General features: G+C 38.7%; 1 protein-coding gene across 5 annotated transcripts in view; it reads left to right on the top strand.

Moving 5' to 3' along the window:
- ALS2 (alsin Rho guanine nucleotide exchange factor ALS2) overlaps positions 1 to 16417 on the top strand; it is an 81515-nt gene that overhangs the window by 56155 nt on the left and 8943 nt on the right. For 4 of the 5 annotated variants that reach the window (XM_030802554.1, XM_030802556.1, XM_030802555.1 and 1 more), the window contains exons 20-27: positions 298 to 396; positions 1309 to 1473; positions 2326 to 2437; positions 2642 to 2719; positions 7507 to 7640; positions 10225 to 10392; positions 14891 to 15008; positions 15979 to 16136. In XM_030802554.1, coding sequence (XP_030658414.1) covers positions 298 to 396; positions 1309 to 1473; positions 2326 to 2437; positions 2642 to 2719; positions 7507 to 7640; positions 10225 to 10392; positions 14891 to 15008; positions 15979 to 16136 — 1032 coding nt within the window. The remainder of the gene's footprint in view (positions 1 to 297; positions 397 to 1308; positions 1474 to 2325; positions 2438 to 2641; positions 2720 to 7506; positions 7641 to 10224; positions 10393 to 14890; positions 15009 to 15978; positions 16137 to 16417) is intronic. The other variant, XM_030802559.1, reaches the window with a different exon arrangement.

Genomic DNA, 16417 nt, shown 5'->3' with positions numbered 1-16417 from the left:
CGCATGGTGGTGCAGGTAATTAGTGACAGAGATAGGTGAAGGACACAGGTGTTCTGTTTTTCACTGGAGTTGGATTAAAACACAATATCTTAGTGTAGTGGGGCTGATGTCCCACTCCTCCTGCCAAACAGCTTAGGTTATAGATTCACCTTAACCAAGATGCTGTTTTAACCCTTTACTCCTACAGGTGAATGTTTTCTCTGTCTTCCTTGTTAAAATGTTTACCAGGATATACATACAAAAGGTGAATATGTCATAAATGCATCTTCTTTTGTTATTTTTTCTTTTTCATGGCAGTTATGGAGAATACAGAATCCCAAACAAGGCAATGAACAAAGAAGACCATTATGTGGGCCACTGGAAAGAAGGAAAAATGTGCGGTCAAGGAGTCTACAGGTAATAACATTGGAAAGGCTGTTGGACTGGTGTTGGTTTTTCATATAACCATGTGAACCTGAATGTTTGCATAGCCAAAATTTCCAAGGTTTAAGTTTTATTTAGTCTTATAGATAAAATTTAGAGGAGTAAATAAAACTGTAACTCTGTGTGATCATCTTTTAAAGGTCAACCCCTCATCTATCACAGGATTAAAATACTGGATTATTAAATTTAGTTCTTATCTAAATTTTTTTTTTTTTTTTTTTTTGAGATGGAGTCTTGCTCTGTCACCCAGGCTGGAGTACAGTGGCGTGATCTCGGCTCACTGCAAGCTCCGCCTCCCGAGTTCATGCCATTCTCCCGCCTCAGCCTCCCAAGTAGGTGGGACCCCAGGCGCCTGCCACCACACCCAGCTAATTTTTTGTATTTTTAGTAGAGACAGGGTTTCACCGCGTTAGCCAGGATAGTCTCGATCTCCTGACCTCATGATCCACCCGCCTCGGCCTCCCAAAGTGCTGGGATTACAGGCGTGAACCACCGTGCCTGGCCCTAAATTTTATATACCTTATAAACCATAATTTTCTCATAGAGTCTCCTATATGTCTTATCTATAAATTTATTTTTATTACTTGACTCTAATGGACAAAACTTTTATTCTTCCCTCTTAAAAATAACTCATTATTTCATTTTCCCATAAGAGAATAAAAACACACTGTTTTTCATGTTAATGCAAAATACCACACATGGTGTCTTTAACTTTTTAACTTTAATCATTCAAAAATGAGGTTTTTTTAATTGGTGAAAAATAATCATATAAACAATTACAGCTACCAGTGAGACTGAGTATGGTTTTGGATTTTCTAAATTTTGTAAAAATGAGCATCAGAATTCAATGTGCATGTGATAATTATCCATTCTTTCCAACCACAGCTATGCTTCTGGTGAAGTATTTGAGGGTTGTTTTCAAGATAATATGCGTCATGGTCATGGCCTTCTACGAAGTGGGAAATTGACGTCCTCTTCTCCTAGTATGTTCATTGGCCAGTGGGTAATGGATAAGAAAGCAGGATATGGTGTCTTTGATGATATCACTAGGTACAGTATTATCCTTCTATTCCCCCAGTTTAAGCCAATGATTAAGCACCATCATTATTTAACAAGCAGTTTATACTTATTTTGTCTTTTTCATGGAGATTAGTAAGATTTCTTTGAGTTTGAGTAGGTGAAAAATGAACCTTCTTTTATGACAAACCCTTTTGTTTTTTATTTTTTGAGACAGGGTTTCACTCTGTCACCCAGGCTGGAGTGGTGCGATCTCAGCTCACTGCAACCTCTGCCTCCTGGGTTCAAGGGATCCTCCTACCTCAGTCTACCGAGTAGCTGGGACCACAGGCATACACCACCATGCCCAGTTAATTTTTTGTATTTTTGGTAGAGATGGGGTTTGCCATATTGTCCAGGCTGGTCTCGAACTCCTGGCCTCAAGTGATCCACCTGCCTTTGCCTCCCAAAGTGCTGGGATTATAGGCATGAGCCACTGCAGCCAGCCTCTTTCTTTTTTAAGTTAGCAAACTTTTGTGTAAGAAAAACCTGTGCATAGGTTTTATTCTGCTTATTACATTTTAAATGAAATTATTTAGAGTTGAATTCTAGGCCTTCTTTTTAAAAATTATGTATTTTAAAGTTATCAAGTAACTACCTGGGGTATATACAGATCTGTGCCAGATAGACCACAACATTAAATTCCTCAGAGAGCATTACTGAGTGAGATGTCTTTTGCTGTCACCTTGTCCCATATTTGAGGAGACAAAGTTAACTATTTTAACTAGAAAAATGGAAGCAATACCAACCTAGGGTTGATGCCTAGGATCTCCCATGTGATAATTGTCTTTTCCCTACTTTATCCTTGTCTTCAGTGCTTTTTCTTTTCTTTTTATTTCTGTGCAGGGGGGAAAAGTATATGGGAATGTGGCAAGATGATGTTTGTCAGGGGAATGGTGTGGTGGTTACCCAGTTTGGATTATACTACGAGGGCAACTTTCACCTTAATAAAATGATGGTGAGTGGAATATTTGCATATAGTTGTTAGTAACTTTTTAAAGCTCCTTTGTCCTTTTTAAATCATCTTTTGATTAGCTTCCACCTTCTTAGTACTATTTTCCTTCTTTTAAGATTCCATAAGTCTTTGGGGATATGACTGCATGCACTCTTAAGTTACTCTGTATTTTATGTGTTGTAATTTTTCTCTTGTTTCTTCCTGTAGGGAAATGGGGTTTTGCTTTCCGAAGACGATACTATCTATGAGGGAGAATTTTCAGATGACTGGACTCTTAGTGGAAAGGTTGGAAACTAGCTTTCTTTTTTTTTCTCCCTAATAAATTCTTTTACTAATTTTTTTGACTTTAAAAATAGCTGATTTACATGCCATAAAATTCACCCCTTTCAAGTGCACATTTCAGTGATTTTTCGTCAACATGGCTGTACAAACCACCACCACAATCCAGTTTCAGAACATTTCCGTCACCTAAGAGAATCCCTTCTGCTCATTCAGTGACTTCCATTTCCACCTAAAGTCCCTTTAATCACTCTTAATCACTCTATAGATTTGCCTTTTCTGGGCCTTTTGTATAAATGGAATCATATATGCAGTCTCCTCTATGTGGCTTCTTACACTTAGCATAATGTTTTTGTTTTTTCCATATTGTGGCATGTATGGTATTTGTTCCTTTTTATGGCTGAATAGTATTCCAAAACTACATTTTGTTTATCCTTTTACCAATTGATGGACGTTGGGTTATTTCCAACTTGAGACTATTATAAATAATGCTGCTATAAGCTTTTGAATGCAGTTTCTTTTGTAGACATATGTTTTCATTTTCATTTCTCAAGTATGATGCCTAGAGTGTAATTGCTGAGTTGTATGGTAAATTGATGTTTAACGTATTAAGAAACTGTCAAACTTTTTTCCAAAGTGTCTGTACCATTTTACATTCCCATCAGCAATGTGTGAGGATACTAATTTCTCCATATCAAAAAATATTTCTTATTTTCTGTCTTTTTTCTTATAGCCATTCCAATGGGTATGAAGTGGTATCTCCTGGTTTTAATTTGCATTTCTCTAGTGACTAATGATGTAGAACATGCTTATTAGTGATTCATATATCTTCTTTGATGAAATCTCTATTCAGATCTTTGGCCTATTTCTAAAATTTTGTTTGTACTCTTGTTGAATTTTATGGGTTCTTTCTGTATTCTGGATACATGTCCTTTATCAGATATGATTTGTAAATATTTTCCTGCTGTCTGTGACTTGTCTTTTATTTTCTTAATGATGTCTTTTGAAATAGAAAAGTTTTTCATTTTAATGAACTCTATAAAAAATTTTATGAATTATGCTTTTGATGTTATGTCTAAGAAGTCTTTGCCTGTTGGCTCACGCCTGTAATCCCAGCACTTTGGGAGGCCGAGGCGGGTAGATCACGAGGTCAGGAGATCAAGACCATCCTGGCGAACACGGTGAAACCCCATCTCTACTAAAAATGCAAAAAATTAGCCAGGAGTGGTGGTGGGCAACTGTAGTCCCAGCTACTCGGGAGGCTGAGGCAGGAGAATGGCATGAACCTGGGAGGCAGAGTTTGCAGTGAGCCGAAATCGCAGCACTGTGCTCCAGCCTGGGTGACAGAGCGAGACTCCGTCTAAAAAAAAAATAAAGTTTTATAGTTTTGCCTTTTATATTTAGGTCTGTGATTCATTTTAAGATAACTTTTGTATATGGGCTGGGTTATGTGTCCAAATTAATCTTTTTGCATATGGCTATCCAAATTTCCCAACACCTTTTCCCGTTGAATCTTGGCACCTTTGTTGACCAGAAAATGTGTTTATTTCTGGTTTCTCAGTTACATTTCACTGATCAACATGTCTATCCTTGTGTTAATACCATACCATCTTGATTACTGTTGATTCCTAGTAAGTTGTGAAATCAGGAATATAAGTCCTCCAAATTTGTTCTTTTTCAAAATTGTTCTGGCCAATCTGGATTCTTTGACTTTTCATATAAATTTTAGGACTGGCTTATCAAAATTCTGCAATAAACCTTGCTAAGATTTTGATAGAGATTGCATTGAATCTATAGATCATCTTAATATTGACTCTTCCAACCCATGAACATAGAACACCTCACAGTTTATTTAGATCTTTAATTTCTCTCCGCAATGTTTTCTAGGTTTCAGTGTACCCATCTTGCATTTCTTTGGTTAAATTTATTTCTAAGTATTTTATTGGTGCTATTGTAAAGCATTGTTTTCTTAATTTCATTGCTATAATATAAAAATGCAGTTCATTTTGTATTTTGTTCTTGTTTCCTGAAATCTTGCTGAATTCGTTAATTAGTTTTAGTAGTTTTTTTGTGTGTGTGGATTTCTTAGGATTTCTTACATACAGAATCATGTCACCTACAAGTAAAGACATTTTTGCTTCTTTCTTTACAATATGGAAGGCTTTTATTTCTTTTTCTTGTCCAGTTGCACTGGCTAGAGTCTCCTGTGGAATGTTGAATAGAAAAATGTTAAGATTGGACATCTTTACATTGTTTTCTATTTTAGAGAAAAGCTGTGTGTGTGTGTGTGTCTGTGTGTGTCTGTGTGTGTGTGTTTGAGATAGTTTCTCACTCTGTCACCCAGGCTGGAGTGCAGTGGCATGTTCTCAGCTCCCTGTAGCCTCAACCTCCTGGGCTCAAGCGATCCTCCCTCCTCAGCCCCTCAAGTAACTGGGACTACAGGCACATGCCACCATGCCTGGCTAATTTTTTTTTTTTTTTTAGAGACAGGGTTTTGTTATGTTGCCCAAGCTGGTCTCAAACTCCTGAGCTCAAGCAATCCACCCACCTTGACCTCCCAAAGTGCTAGGATTACAGGCATGAGCCACCATGCCTGGCTGAAAAGCATTTTTGTTAAAGTGCTTTTCCATTGTCTGTTGAGATGATCATGTGGTTTTTATCATTTATTCTACTAATATAGTGTATTATATTGGTTGCTTTTCTAATGTTAAACCAACCTTGCTTTCCTGGGATGAATTGTACTTGGTTATGGTGTATAATTTTTTTTATATGTTGGTGTTGCTGGATTTAATGCCAATATTTTGTTGAGGATTTTTGCATTCATATTTATGAGAGGTAATGGTCTGTAGTTTTCTTTTATTGTGATGTCTTTGTCTGTCTTTGATATCAGGATAATTCTGGCCTCATAGAACAAGTTGGGAAGTGTTCCCTCCTCCCCTATTTTCTGAAAGTTTGCGAAGCTTTGGTATTATTTCTTCTTTGAATGTTTGGGAGAATTCACCAGTGAAGTCTTCTGGGCCTAAGCATTACTTTGTGAGAAAATTTTTAATTTCTAACTCAGTTTCTTTACTTGCCTTAGGTCTATTTAGATTTTCTATTTCTTATTGAGTCAGTTTTGGTACTTTTTGTCTTCCTAGGAATTTTTCTATTTCTCTATGTTATCTACTTTGTTGGCATAAAGTTGTTCTCTTAATGTTCCATTCTGTCTTTGTATGTTTGTGATGCTTGAACAAAATATCGTAGACTGAGAAATTTATTTCTTCACAATTTTGCAAGCTGGGAAGTCCAAGATCAAGGCAACAGCATTCCCTGTCTGGTGAAGGCCTTCTTGGCTAAGTCCTCACATAGCAAAAGATGGAAGGGGAAAAAGGCCTAAGATAGTTCCCTCTGGCACTTTTCATTTTTTTTTTTTTTCTTTTGAGATGGAGTCTTGCTCTGTCACCCAGCCTGGAGTGCAGTGGCATGATCTCGGCTCACTGCAACCTCCACCTCCTGGGTTCAAGCAATTCTCCTGCCTCAGCCTCCTGAGTAGATGGGATTACAGGCACGTGCCACTGTGCCCAGCTAATTTTTGTACTTTTAGTAGAGACGGGGCTTCACCATGTTGGTCAGGCTGGTCTCGAACTCCTGACCTCATGATCCTCCTGCCTCGGCCTCCCAAAGGGCTAGGACTACAGGTGTGAGCCATCGTGCCCAACCCTCTGGCCCTTTTCTAAGGCACTGCTCCATTCATGAGGACACTGTTTCTAATCACTTCCCAAAAGACCCCACCTCTTACTACCATCACAGTGGGGTTTAAGTTTCAGCACAGATTTTAGAGGAGACACACTTTCAAAACAACAGCACTTTCTAACTTTTTTAATTCTATAGACTAATAGTAATACCCTGTTTCACTCTTGATTTTATAAACTTATATTTTGTCTTTTTTTCTTGATTAATCTGGTTAAATGTCAATTTTGTGTATCTTTTCAAAGAAGCAACTTTTAGTTTCATTGATTTTTCTTTATTTTTTGTTTTTTATCTCATTTACTGATTTTTGCACTAATCTTTATCATTTCCCTCCTCTTTCCTGCTTTGGGTTTAGTTTGTTAGTTTGTTCCTCCTTTTGTAATTTTATTAGGTGGAATTTTACATTACTGATTCGAGATCTTCCTGAAAAGACAGGTGTTAACAGCTATAAGTTTCCCTCTAAGCACTGCTTATAATTTACATCATCCCCTAAATTTTGATATATTGTATGGTCATTTTATACAGTTCAAAATATTTTCAAGTTTTCCCTGTGTTTTTTTTTTCTTTTACCCATGGATTGTTTTCATATACTCTTTTAGACATGCATGTGCCCATATTTTGTTTGAGTTTTACAGAGTTGGAGACTGGTAAAGAGCAAGTTAAAAAGGAAAACAACCATTTAGTGCTTTTTTTCTCTTGATTTTAAAAATCGAGGGCTGGGCGTGGTAGCTCATGCCTGTAATCCCAGCACTTTGGGAGGCCAAGGTGGGTGGATCACCTGAGGTCAGGAGTTCAAGACCAGCCTGGCCAACATGGTGAAACCCCGTCTCTACTGAAAACACAAAAAATTAGCTGGGCGTGGTGGCGGGCGCCTGTGATCCCAGCTACTTGGGAGGCTGAGGCAGGAGGATCACTTGAACCCAGGAAGTGGAGGTTGCAGTGAGCCGAGATCGCACCACTGCACTCCAGCCTGGGCAATAGAGTGAGACTCTGTCTCTAAATAAATAAATAAATATTGAATATATTTCCTCTAACCCCACATTTTATTCTCTGACTTTACCTAGGGAATACTGACTATGCCAAATGGAGACTACATTGAAGGTTATTTTAGTGGAGAATGGGGATCTGGGATAAAAATCACTGGAACCTACTTCAAACCTAGTCTGTATGAGAGTGATAAAGACAGACCTAAAGTTTTGTGAGTAACTGGTGTTAATTCTGGATTAATTATTGAATATTTGAAGTTGTCTTGCTTTTATCAAAGCTGGTTAATATTTTAAAAGCAAAATCAAGTTGTTAAAGTCTTCTTTTTTATTTTATTTTTATTTTTTGAGACAGGGTGTCACTCTGTCACCAGGCTGGAGTGTAGTGGCGTGATCATGGCTCACTGCAGCCTTGACCTCCTGGGTTCACGTGATCCTCCCACCTCAGCCTCCCGAGTAGCTGGGACTACAGGCATCCGCTACCATGCCCGGCTAATTTTTCTAATTTTTGTAGAGACTGGGTCTTGCTATTGCTCAGGCTGGTCTTGAACCTGAGCTTAAGCGATCCTCCTGCCTCAGCCTCCCAAAGTGCTGGGATTACAGGTATGAGCCACTGCACCTGGCCAAAGTCGTCTTCTTTTTTTTTTTTTTTAAACAAGATGTAACCTCCTTGAATTGTCAACTGACATTGATTTAGATGACTAAATCTATAGTCTTATCTATAGTCTTGGTTTAGATTATAAGCCTTAAAGCATGGATGTTTAAAAGGAAAGTTCCATATGTGAAAGAGTGTTCTTTTTTTTGGGTGGGGGGGGTGGGGAGATGGAGTCTCGGTCTGTCGTCCAGGCTGGAGTGTGGTGGCGTGATCTTGGCTCACTGCAGTGTCTGTCTCCTGGGTTCAAGCAATTCTCCTGCCTCAGCCTCCCAAGTACCTGAGACTGTAGGCGCACACAACCATGCCAGGCTAATTTTTTGTATTTTTAGTAGAGACGGGGTTTCACCATGTTGGCCAGGCTGGTCTCAAACTCCTGACCTCAAGTGATCCGCCCACTTTGGCCTCTCAAAGTGCTGGGATTACAGGTGTGAGCCACCGCACCCAGCCTGAAAGAGCATTCTTAAATGGAATCTGTACACAACTTGATTTTGAAAAGTAAAGAACATACACACACATACACACACACACACACACACACACACACACACAGCCCAAGTGGAATAGTAAAATCTGCATATATGAGGAAAAAAAGGCAAAATCTAAGTATATTATGCCCAACCCCATTGCATTTTTGGCTTTATTCTCTGTTCTCCCACCATCTATCCCTAGATGTGGCACAATCACAGAAGTGGACAGTTTTTGGCATATGTCTATTTTTCTTTATTGATTGCAGCTTTAATTTTATTATTATATTTGGTAGCACGTCAGTTTTTTGTTCCCAAGGATATGTTTTCTGTACCATGTTTATTCTTAGAGTCTTTTAGAACCCAGTATTTAATGCATTTTAAATTCTCATTATAAGATGTGCAAGGTTCAGAAAGTCTTTGTTCTAACAGGAATCAATTTTTATTTAATTTTTTAAATTTTTTAATTTTTTTTTTTTTTTTTTTTTTGAGATGGAGTCTCACTTTGTCACCCACGCTGGACTGCAGTGGCGTGATCTCAGCTCACTGCAACCTCCGCCTCCCAGGTTCAAGCGATTCTCCTGCCTCAGCCTCCTGAGTAGTTGGGATTACAGGTGTGGGCCACCATGCATGGCTAATTTTTTTTTTTTTTTTTTTTTTTTTTTTTGAGATGGAGCGTCACTCTGTCACTCAGGCTGGAGTGCAGTGGTGCGATCTCGGCTCACTGCAACCTCCGCCTTCTGGGTTCAAGCAATTCTCCTGCCCCAGCCTCCCAAGTAGCTGGGATTACAGGCATGCGCCACCATGCCCAGCTAATTTTTGTATTTTTAGTAGAGATGGGGTTTTGCCATGTTGGCCTGGCTGGTCTCGAACTCCTGACCTCAGGTGATCCACCCTCTTTGGCCTCCCAAAGTGCTAGGATTACAGGCGTGAGCCACCGCACCCAGCCAATTTTTTTGTGTTTTTAATAGAGACAGAGTTTCACCATGTTGGCCAGGCTGGTCTTGAACTCCTGACCTCAGGTGTTCCGCCTGCCTTGGCCTCCCAGAGTGCTAGGATTACAGACATGAGCCACCACACCTGGCCAAGAATCAATTTTTTTTTTTTTTTTTTTGAGACGGAGTCTCGCTCTTTCACCCAGGCTGGAGTGCAGTGGCACGATCTCGGCTCACCGCAGGCTCCACCCCCCGGGGTTCACGCCATTCTCCTGCCTCAGCCTCCCGCGTAGCTGGGACTACAGGCGCCCGCCACCACGCCCGGCTAATTTTTTGTATTTTTAGTAGAGACGGGGTTTCGCCGTGTTAGCCAGGATGGTCTCGATCTCCTGACCTCGTGATCCGCCTGCCTCGGCCTCCCAAAGTGCTGGGATTACAGGCGTGAGCCACCGCGCCCGGCCGAATCAATTTTTTTAAATTAATTCTGTGGAATTATAGGAGGCAGAGTCCATTGGTTTGCTTTGTACTTAATATTCCATACACTTTAATATCCCCAAAACAATAATTAGCTAAAAAACATTCCTTTAGAATTTTCATTTAGTGTTTTAAAAATAGAATTACCATCAGTCTTGGCAGTTTTGGTCACAAAAAAAGCATTCTCAGTTGTATGTTAGAAAGTTTCTGTTCTTTGGAACAATTTTGCACAAAAGAAATGATTAATAAAAGGTTGATATGACTTTATTAGCAGGAAGCTAGGAAACCTGGCAGTGCCAGCTGATGAGAAATGGAAAGCGGTGTTTGACGAATGTTGGCGCCAACTGGGCTGCGAGGGCCCAGGCCAAGGGGAAGTTTGGAAAGCATGGGACAATATTGCCGTGGCCTTGACCACCAGTCGGCGCCAGCACAGAGACAGGTGAGTGAACACCTGTTCAACATACAGCAGAGCATGTTAGGAAGATGAAACTTAAGACCAGTAAGTAGTCAAGGCTCACTACATTTAATTTAAAAGTTAATGATGTACTTGTGCTTCTGAGTAAGAGGGATTAAAACACACTTTCTTTATCTTCTGTTGAACTCAACTATTAAACCTGAACAGAATACATGGACAGTTATTTATGAACTCTGAAAAGTAAGTATCAACAAGTAGATTGAGAAAGAAAACCTGAATTCAAAGTACCACAAAACCAGTGGTGAGTTTACTTAGATGTTTTGCTCCAATATCCCTCAGCCAGAACTCAGTGCAGCCTGAAACGTGAAAGCAAGTACTGTGGTGCAGACAGACAGGGATACAGAAAAAATCCCTCTGGTTCTGGCTTAAGGAGTGACAAAGGGACTCCTAAAACTCAGAGTGGTTGATATATACTCAGTTTTCTTTCTGTCTTTTTTCTCTATTCTCTCATGCCCAAGCCTCCAGGACCTTCTGTGGCAGTAATGGCAGCAGCTGGAGCAGGCATGAACAGGAAACTTGCAAAAGTCAAAACTCTTGAGAGAGTGGAATCTTCTTTCCCCTTTGGTGGCTCCTTAGATCAAGAGAAGGCCAAGCCCCAACCCCACTGCATTTTTGGCTTTGTTCTCTGTTCTCCCACCATCTGCCCCTAGATGTGGCACAATCATGGAAGTGGACAGTTTTTGGCCAGAGGACCTAAAAAGGGGTGCCTGAGAACCAGAAAATACTGGGGATGTGATGGAGAGAAGAGCTCTGGGAAACAAGGCCATAAAGTTGTTTGTGAACTCCTGGGCTCACCCTAGACCTGCACATGTATGGATTTGATCCTAATTAGTACCAGAGAGTTTGAGAACCAAGCTCATAGGTTGACCACTCAGGTCCCAGAGTAGTCATTAAGTTGTATACTCACAGAACAAACCCAGGAAGGATGCAAAGGCTTTGAGAAGTGAACTGGCATTGGTACCATGGCCCACAGGAGACTAAAGCAAAAATATCTGCTGTTTTAGGGATTCTCCAATATCACTTACACATTCAGTGATTTGCTGGAAGAATTCACAAGACTCAGCATGTAGTTGTACTCACAAGTAAGATTACAGCAACATGGTAGGGATGCACAACCAGATCATAAGGGAAAAAGACATAGGTAGAGTCTGGAGGAATCCATGTGTAAGCTTTCCATGATCTCTCCTTTCTGGGATGAGTCACACACAACACAGTTTTCACTGCAGCAAAATGCACACGTGTCTCATGCTTAAGCCCAGGGAAGCCCACTAGAGACTCAGTGCCCAGGGTTTATATTGGGGGCGGGTCACATAGGCACCCTGTGCCTGGCAGTTGCCAAATTCCACAGTCCCAGCTTACAGGAAAGCAGATGTTCACCATAAATCACATTGTTAATCTAAGGACAGCAGAACACCTTTGTCAGTATATGGAACTTTTACGAAGCTTAATTCCCAAGTGCCAGCCAAGGGTCAACCTTATAAGCAGGTTCTTTTTTATTTTATTTCATTTTTATAAATAGAGACAGGGTCTTACTATATTATCCAGGCTGGTCTCAAACTCCTGGCCTCAAGAAATCCTCCTGCCTCGGTCTCACAAACTGCTGGGATTGCAGGCGTGAGCTACCACACCTAGCTCAGGTCCTTCTAAAGATAACAGTTTCAAGCCTGCTATGTTTACTGTTTTTTGAATGTCAACATTCTCCATAGGATATAAACAAGACCCAGAGTTTTATAATGCTCAAAATATCCAAGACATTAACCAAAATTACTCAGCAATGAAAGAACCATGAAAATCTCAATTTATTTCAGGAAAGAGAATCAATAAATATAAACAGATGACATAGATATTGAAGTTGTCTGACAAGAACTTTAAAGCAACTATTATAAAATATTCACATGTGCAATCACAAACACCCTTGAAATAAATATTAGAACAAATGTATCAGCAAAGAAACAGAAGATATAAAGAAGAGCCAAATCAAAATTTTGGGGTTGAAAATTACACTAACCAAAATCACTTATTGTGTGAACTCAGTGGCAGAATAGAGATGGCAATGGAAGAGTCAGTGAACCTAAAGGTAGATCAATATGGATTATCAAATCTAAACAATTGAGAGAAAAAAACATGAAAAAATAAAAAAGTGAACACAGGGTCAAGGACTTGTGGGTCTAAATTTGTTTCCTTAGAATTCCAGAAGAAAAGGAGAAAGAATGGGCTGGGCATGGTGGCACGCACCTGTAATCCCAGCACTTTGGGAGGCTGAGGCAGGCAGATCACCTGAGGTCAGGAGTTCGAGACCAGCCTGGCCAACATAGCAAAACCCCGTATCTACTAAAAATACAAAATTGGCACGGGCGTGGTGGCAGGTGCCTATAATCCCAGCTACTTAGGAGGCTGAGGCAGGAGAATCGCTGGAACTCGGGAGGCGGAGGTTGCAGTGAGCCAAGATAGCGCCATTGCACTCCAGCCTGGGCAAAAATAGCAAAACTCCATCTCAAAAAAAAAAAAAAGAAAAGGAGAAAGAATGAGGGATGGAACATTTTGTGAAGAAATAATGGTTGAAAACTTCTCAAGTTTAGTAAAAAGACGTGAAACCTATAGATTCAAGTAGCTGAACAAACTCCATCTTGGGAAAAACCACAGATAACCATGTATAGACACATATTAAAATTCATGGACAAAGATCCTGAAAGCAGCTAGAGTGAAATAATGGGAAATCAGCAATTCAAATGACTGCATATTTCTCATTAGAAACCTTAGAAGCCAGAAGGAAGTGGCCCAACATTTTCGAAATACTGAAAGAAAAGTTACAGATGTACTTGTTCATTTCTCTCTTTTTCTTTCTTTTTCTCCTTTTTAAAACTTTCTCTTTTTCACCTTCTTTTCTTTTCTTTTTTTTTTTTCTCCATCTGCCTTTCTTCTTTAACTTGACCAGTAACTCCCACAAGCATTGCTTAGCATTTGGACCTAAAGAATTTACTAATCCCTGCAGTAAAACTTCCTAATTAACTATGGCTTTTTTGAGTTTAATTCTAGATAATGGTTTGTTTGAGCTGTGCCTTCGTTGTTAAAATATCAAGGAGCATACTTTAATCTGTGCATGTAACTACATACAGTTAATTTTTAAATGAGTTTTATGCTGGTCTTCATTTCCATATGTCAGTTGCTTTCTAAAAGGAATTGAAGAAAAATTGAGCAAGTATCCATTTATTCAGAATGTAAATGTTTGTTCTGAATAATTAAATGTTCTAGTTTGCTAAAAGTTACCAAATTCTTTAAATAAATTACCAATATTCAAATAATTTTAATATACTAAAGTATAGTTACATAGAAATTAAATTCCAGAGGCTGAAAGATACTTCAGGAACTTTAAACATTTCACAGTCAAGTCTAACAAATACTAATTGTTATTGTAGCCTGGAGAGATTAGTTTAGAGTCCATCTAATGGAGTATCCCCAAAATTGATACTTAAACCATAGTATAATTTTTGCTTGCTTAAAATTCGTGTGTGTGTTTCAAGAAATTAAATGTAGAAAGAAGTAATTTTTTCTCTATATTTGGGATAAATAGAAATTGATTTTAGTATTTCATTCATGAAGTTCATAATTGTTACCTTCTACTCTATCAGTAGAAGAAAACTCTCAGAATTGATGAAAGCCATTGACTGCCCCTTGTGCGTGATACAGATGGTCAGCTTAGTACAGCCTGTCAGTTCCACCTTAAGACTTTAGCCCTTTGGTTAACCTGGGTTAACTGTTGTTAGGTGTTTCTAAGAAGTGAATATGAATGACTCTTTATATAAAATTATGTTGCTACCACAAAGATCTTATGTGTTTATCTAAAATCTCTAATAATAATGATTATGCACAGTTTTCAGTTTCTCACTGGTTGTCATCTAATGATAAAATACTATCACCAAAAATTTCAGTTGATTACTAGCATGTGTTTTCTCTTAGCCTCTTCATCCAGTTTCTGTTTAACTGTTATGTGCTTACATTGTCACCTGTTGGAGTGTCATTGTCTCCTTGCTTGTTAACCTCATTTTCATATCTTCCTTTGCCCTTTGACTTATTTCCCTTTTTCCTTAGCTCCCTTCCCTCTTTTATTCCTTTTATTCCATTTTTGTGTTGTCACCAACGGGTCTATCACCTTCAAGCTAATATTGTATTTATCTTCAAGCTAATGTCATATTATTTCCAACACCATGGTTTAGATTGGAGTAGAATCTTCATTAATTTATTGCAGTTGTTACAAAGTAACACTACCTGATTTTTTGAATGAATGTTATGTAAACTGAGTACCTAATAGCAGGATCGTGATGATTTCTGAGTTCGTTGGGTTTAGTACTATGTTGGATGCTCCACTTTGACTGGAGCTAGTGATTGTGTTTCATGTGACTATTTACACGTATCTTGCTTTCTTGAAGTGAAATACAATAGAATTTTCTTTCCATTTTTATAGTCCAGAAATATTAAGTCGTTCACAGACTCAGACACTAGAGAGTTTGGAATTCATTCCACAGCATGTTGGTGCCTTCTCTGTGGAGAAATATGATGACATCAGGAAATATTTAATAAAGGTAAACTAGAGTAAAAATTACATTGGTCTTGTGAATTAATGATTCACCTACCACAATATATCATTCAGATAGACTCACAGCTTAATGTTATTCTAATCCTGTTTTTGCATCCTGGGCATTTCTTTTGTTAATTATCAAACTACCAAGATTACATTTCTACCTAAAGATTGTCCCATTATTATGACAGAACTTTTTAAAGTTTCTTAAGGCATTCAAGGGGGTTCTTAAGAAATAAGATTAGAGTTTAAAATTGCTTTTTGTTAATAATGTTAGCAAACTAGAGATTGTATATGTAAAGCATGCTGCCCTCACCCCTGGATAGGCTCTTTGCTTCCTTCGAAACCTTGTAAGACCAGCTACAATTTAAAGTGTGATGTATATTGATGGGAAGTGCAGGAAGGAGTATTCTGAGAAGTCAGGGGAACTGAAGGATGACTGTTTCAGAGTATCATCAACAGTCAATGTTTAGTTTTCTCCAAGGTAACATTTTTTTATCATTTTTGTGAAGTTTAAAGTATATTTGAATCTTTTTAAAATTTTGTATTCTTTTTTCTTTTTTTTTTTTTTTTTTTAAGAGATGGGGGTTCTCACTGTGTTGCTCAGGCTGGCCTCAAACTCCTGAGCTCAATCGATCCTCCTGCCTCAGCTTCCGTAGTAGCTGGGACTATAGGCATGAGCCATCACATCCAGCAGAATCTTTCTTTTAGTGGTATTCCATATCAGTACTTCCAAAGCTATTTGCCCAAAATGTTAAGGAGATTCTTTGATCAAGATTAGGAACTCTAGCTTCATATAAATGGGGTAGATTCAGTACTTTCAAAAAAATCAAAGTATTTGAATATTCCTGGTCCCAAAATTGACTCCTGACATTTTGACAATTGTTTGTCATTTATGAAGTTGTTTCTTATTGATGGATTGTTTCTACTGTTAATGCACATCAACTGACTTCATTGATTCTCTTCCTACTCAGGCCTGTGACACTCCTCTGCACCCCCTGGGCAGGCTTGTGGAGACACTGGTTGCAGTGTATAGAATGACATACGTGGGCGTAGGAGCCAACCGCAGGTTATTGCAGGAGGCTGTAAAGGAGATTAAGTCCTATCTTAAGCGAATTTTCCAGCTGGTGAGGTAAGAGAGCTTTTCACTAAAGTCTGCAGGCTATGGAATACTATTTTATACCAATGCTTGGGTAGTTTCACCCTGAATCATCAAGAAAATAGTTTTATGCCACAGTCCTTTAATAGATTAAATAAAACATGTTTTAAATGTATGTGTAAGCTATAAACATAAAAAAGATGAACCTTAGCTATTGTTATTTATTTATTTTTATGTCTTACTAAGTGTAACAGAAAGCTAAAATAAATGTTTGGGGTTTTAAAATTCTAATTTTGGTATGAAGTATAGTAGTC

The sequence above is a fragment of the Nomascus leucogenys genome, chromosome 22a, assembly GCF_006542625.1.
Source record: "Nomascus leucogenys isolate Asia chromosome 22a, Asia_NLE_v1, whole genome shotgun sequence".
Taxonomy (NCBI): Eukaryota; Metazoa; Chordata; class Mammalia; order Primates; family Hylobatidae; genus Nomascus; species Nomascus leucogenys.
Note: the sequence above shows the minus strand (reverse complement) of the source record. Positions and strands in the feature narration are given on the sequence as shown.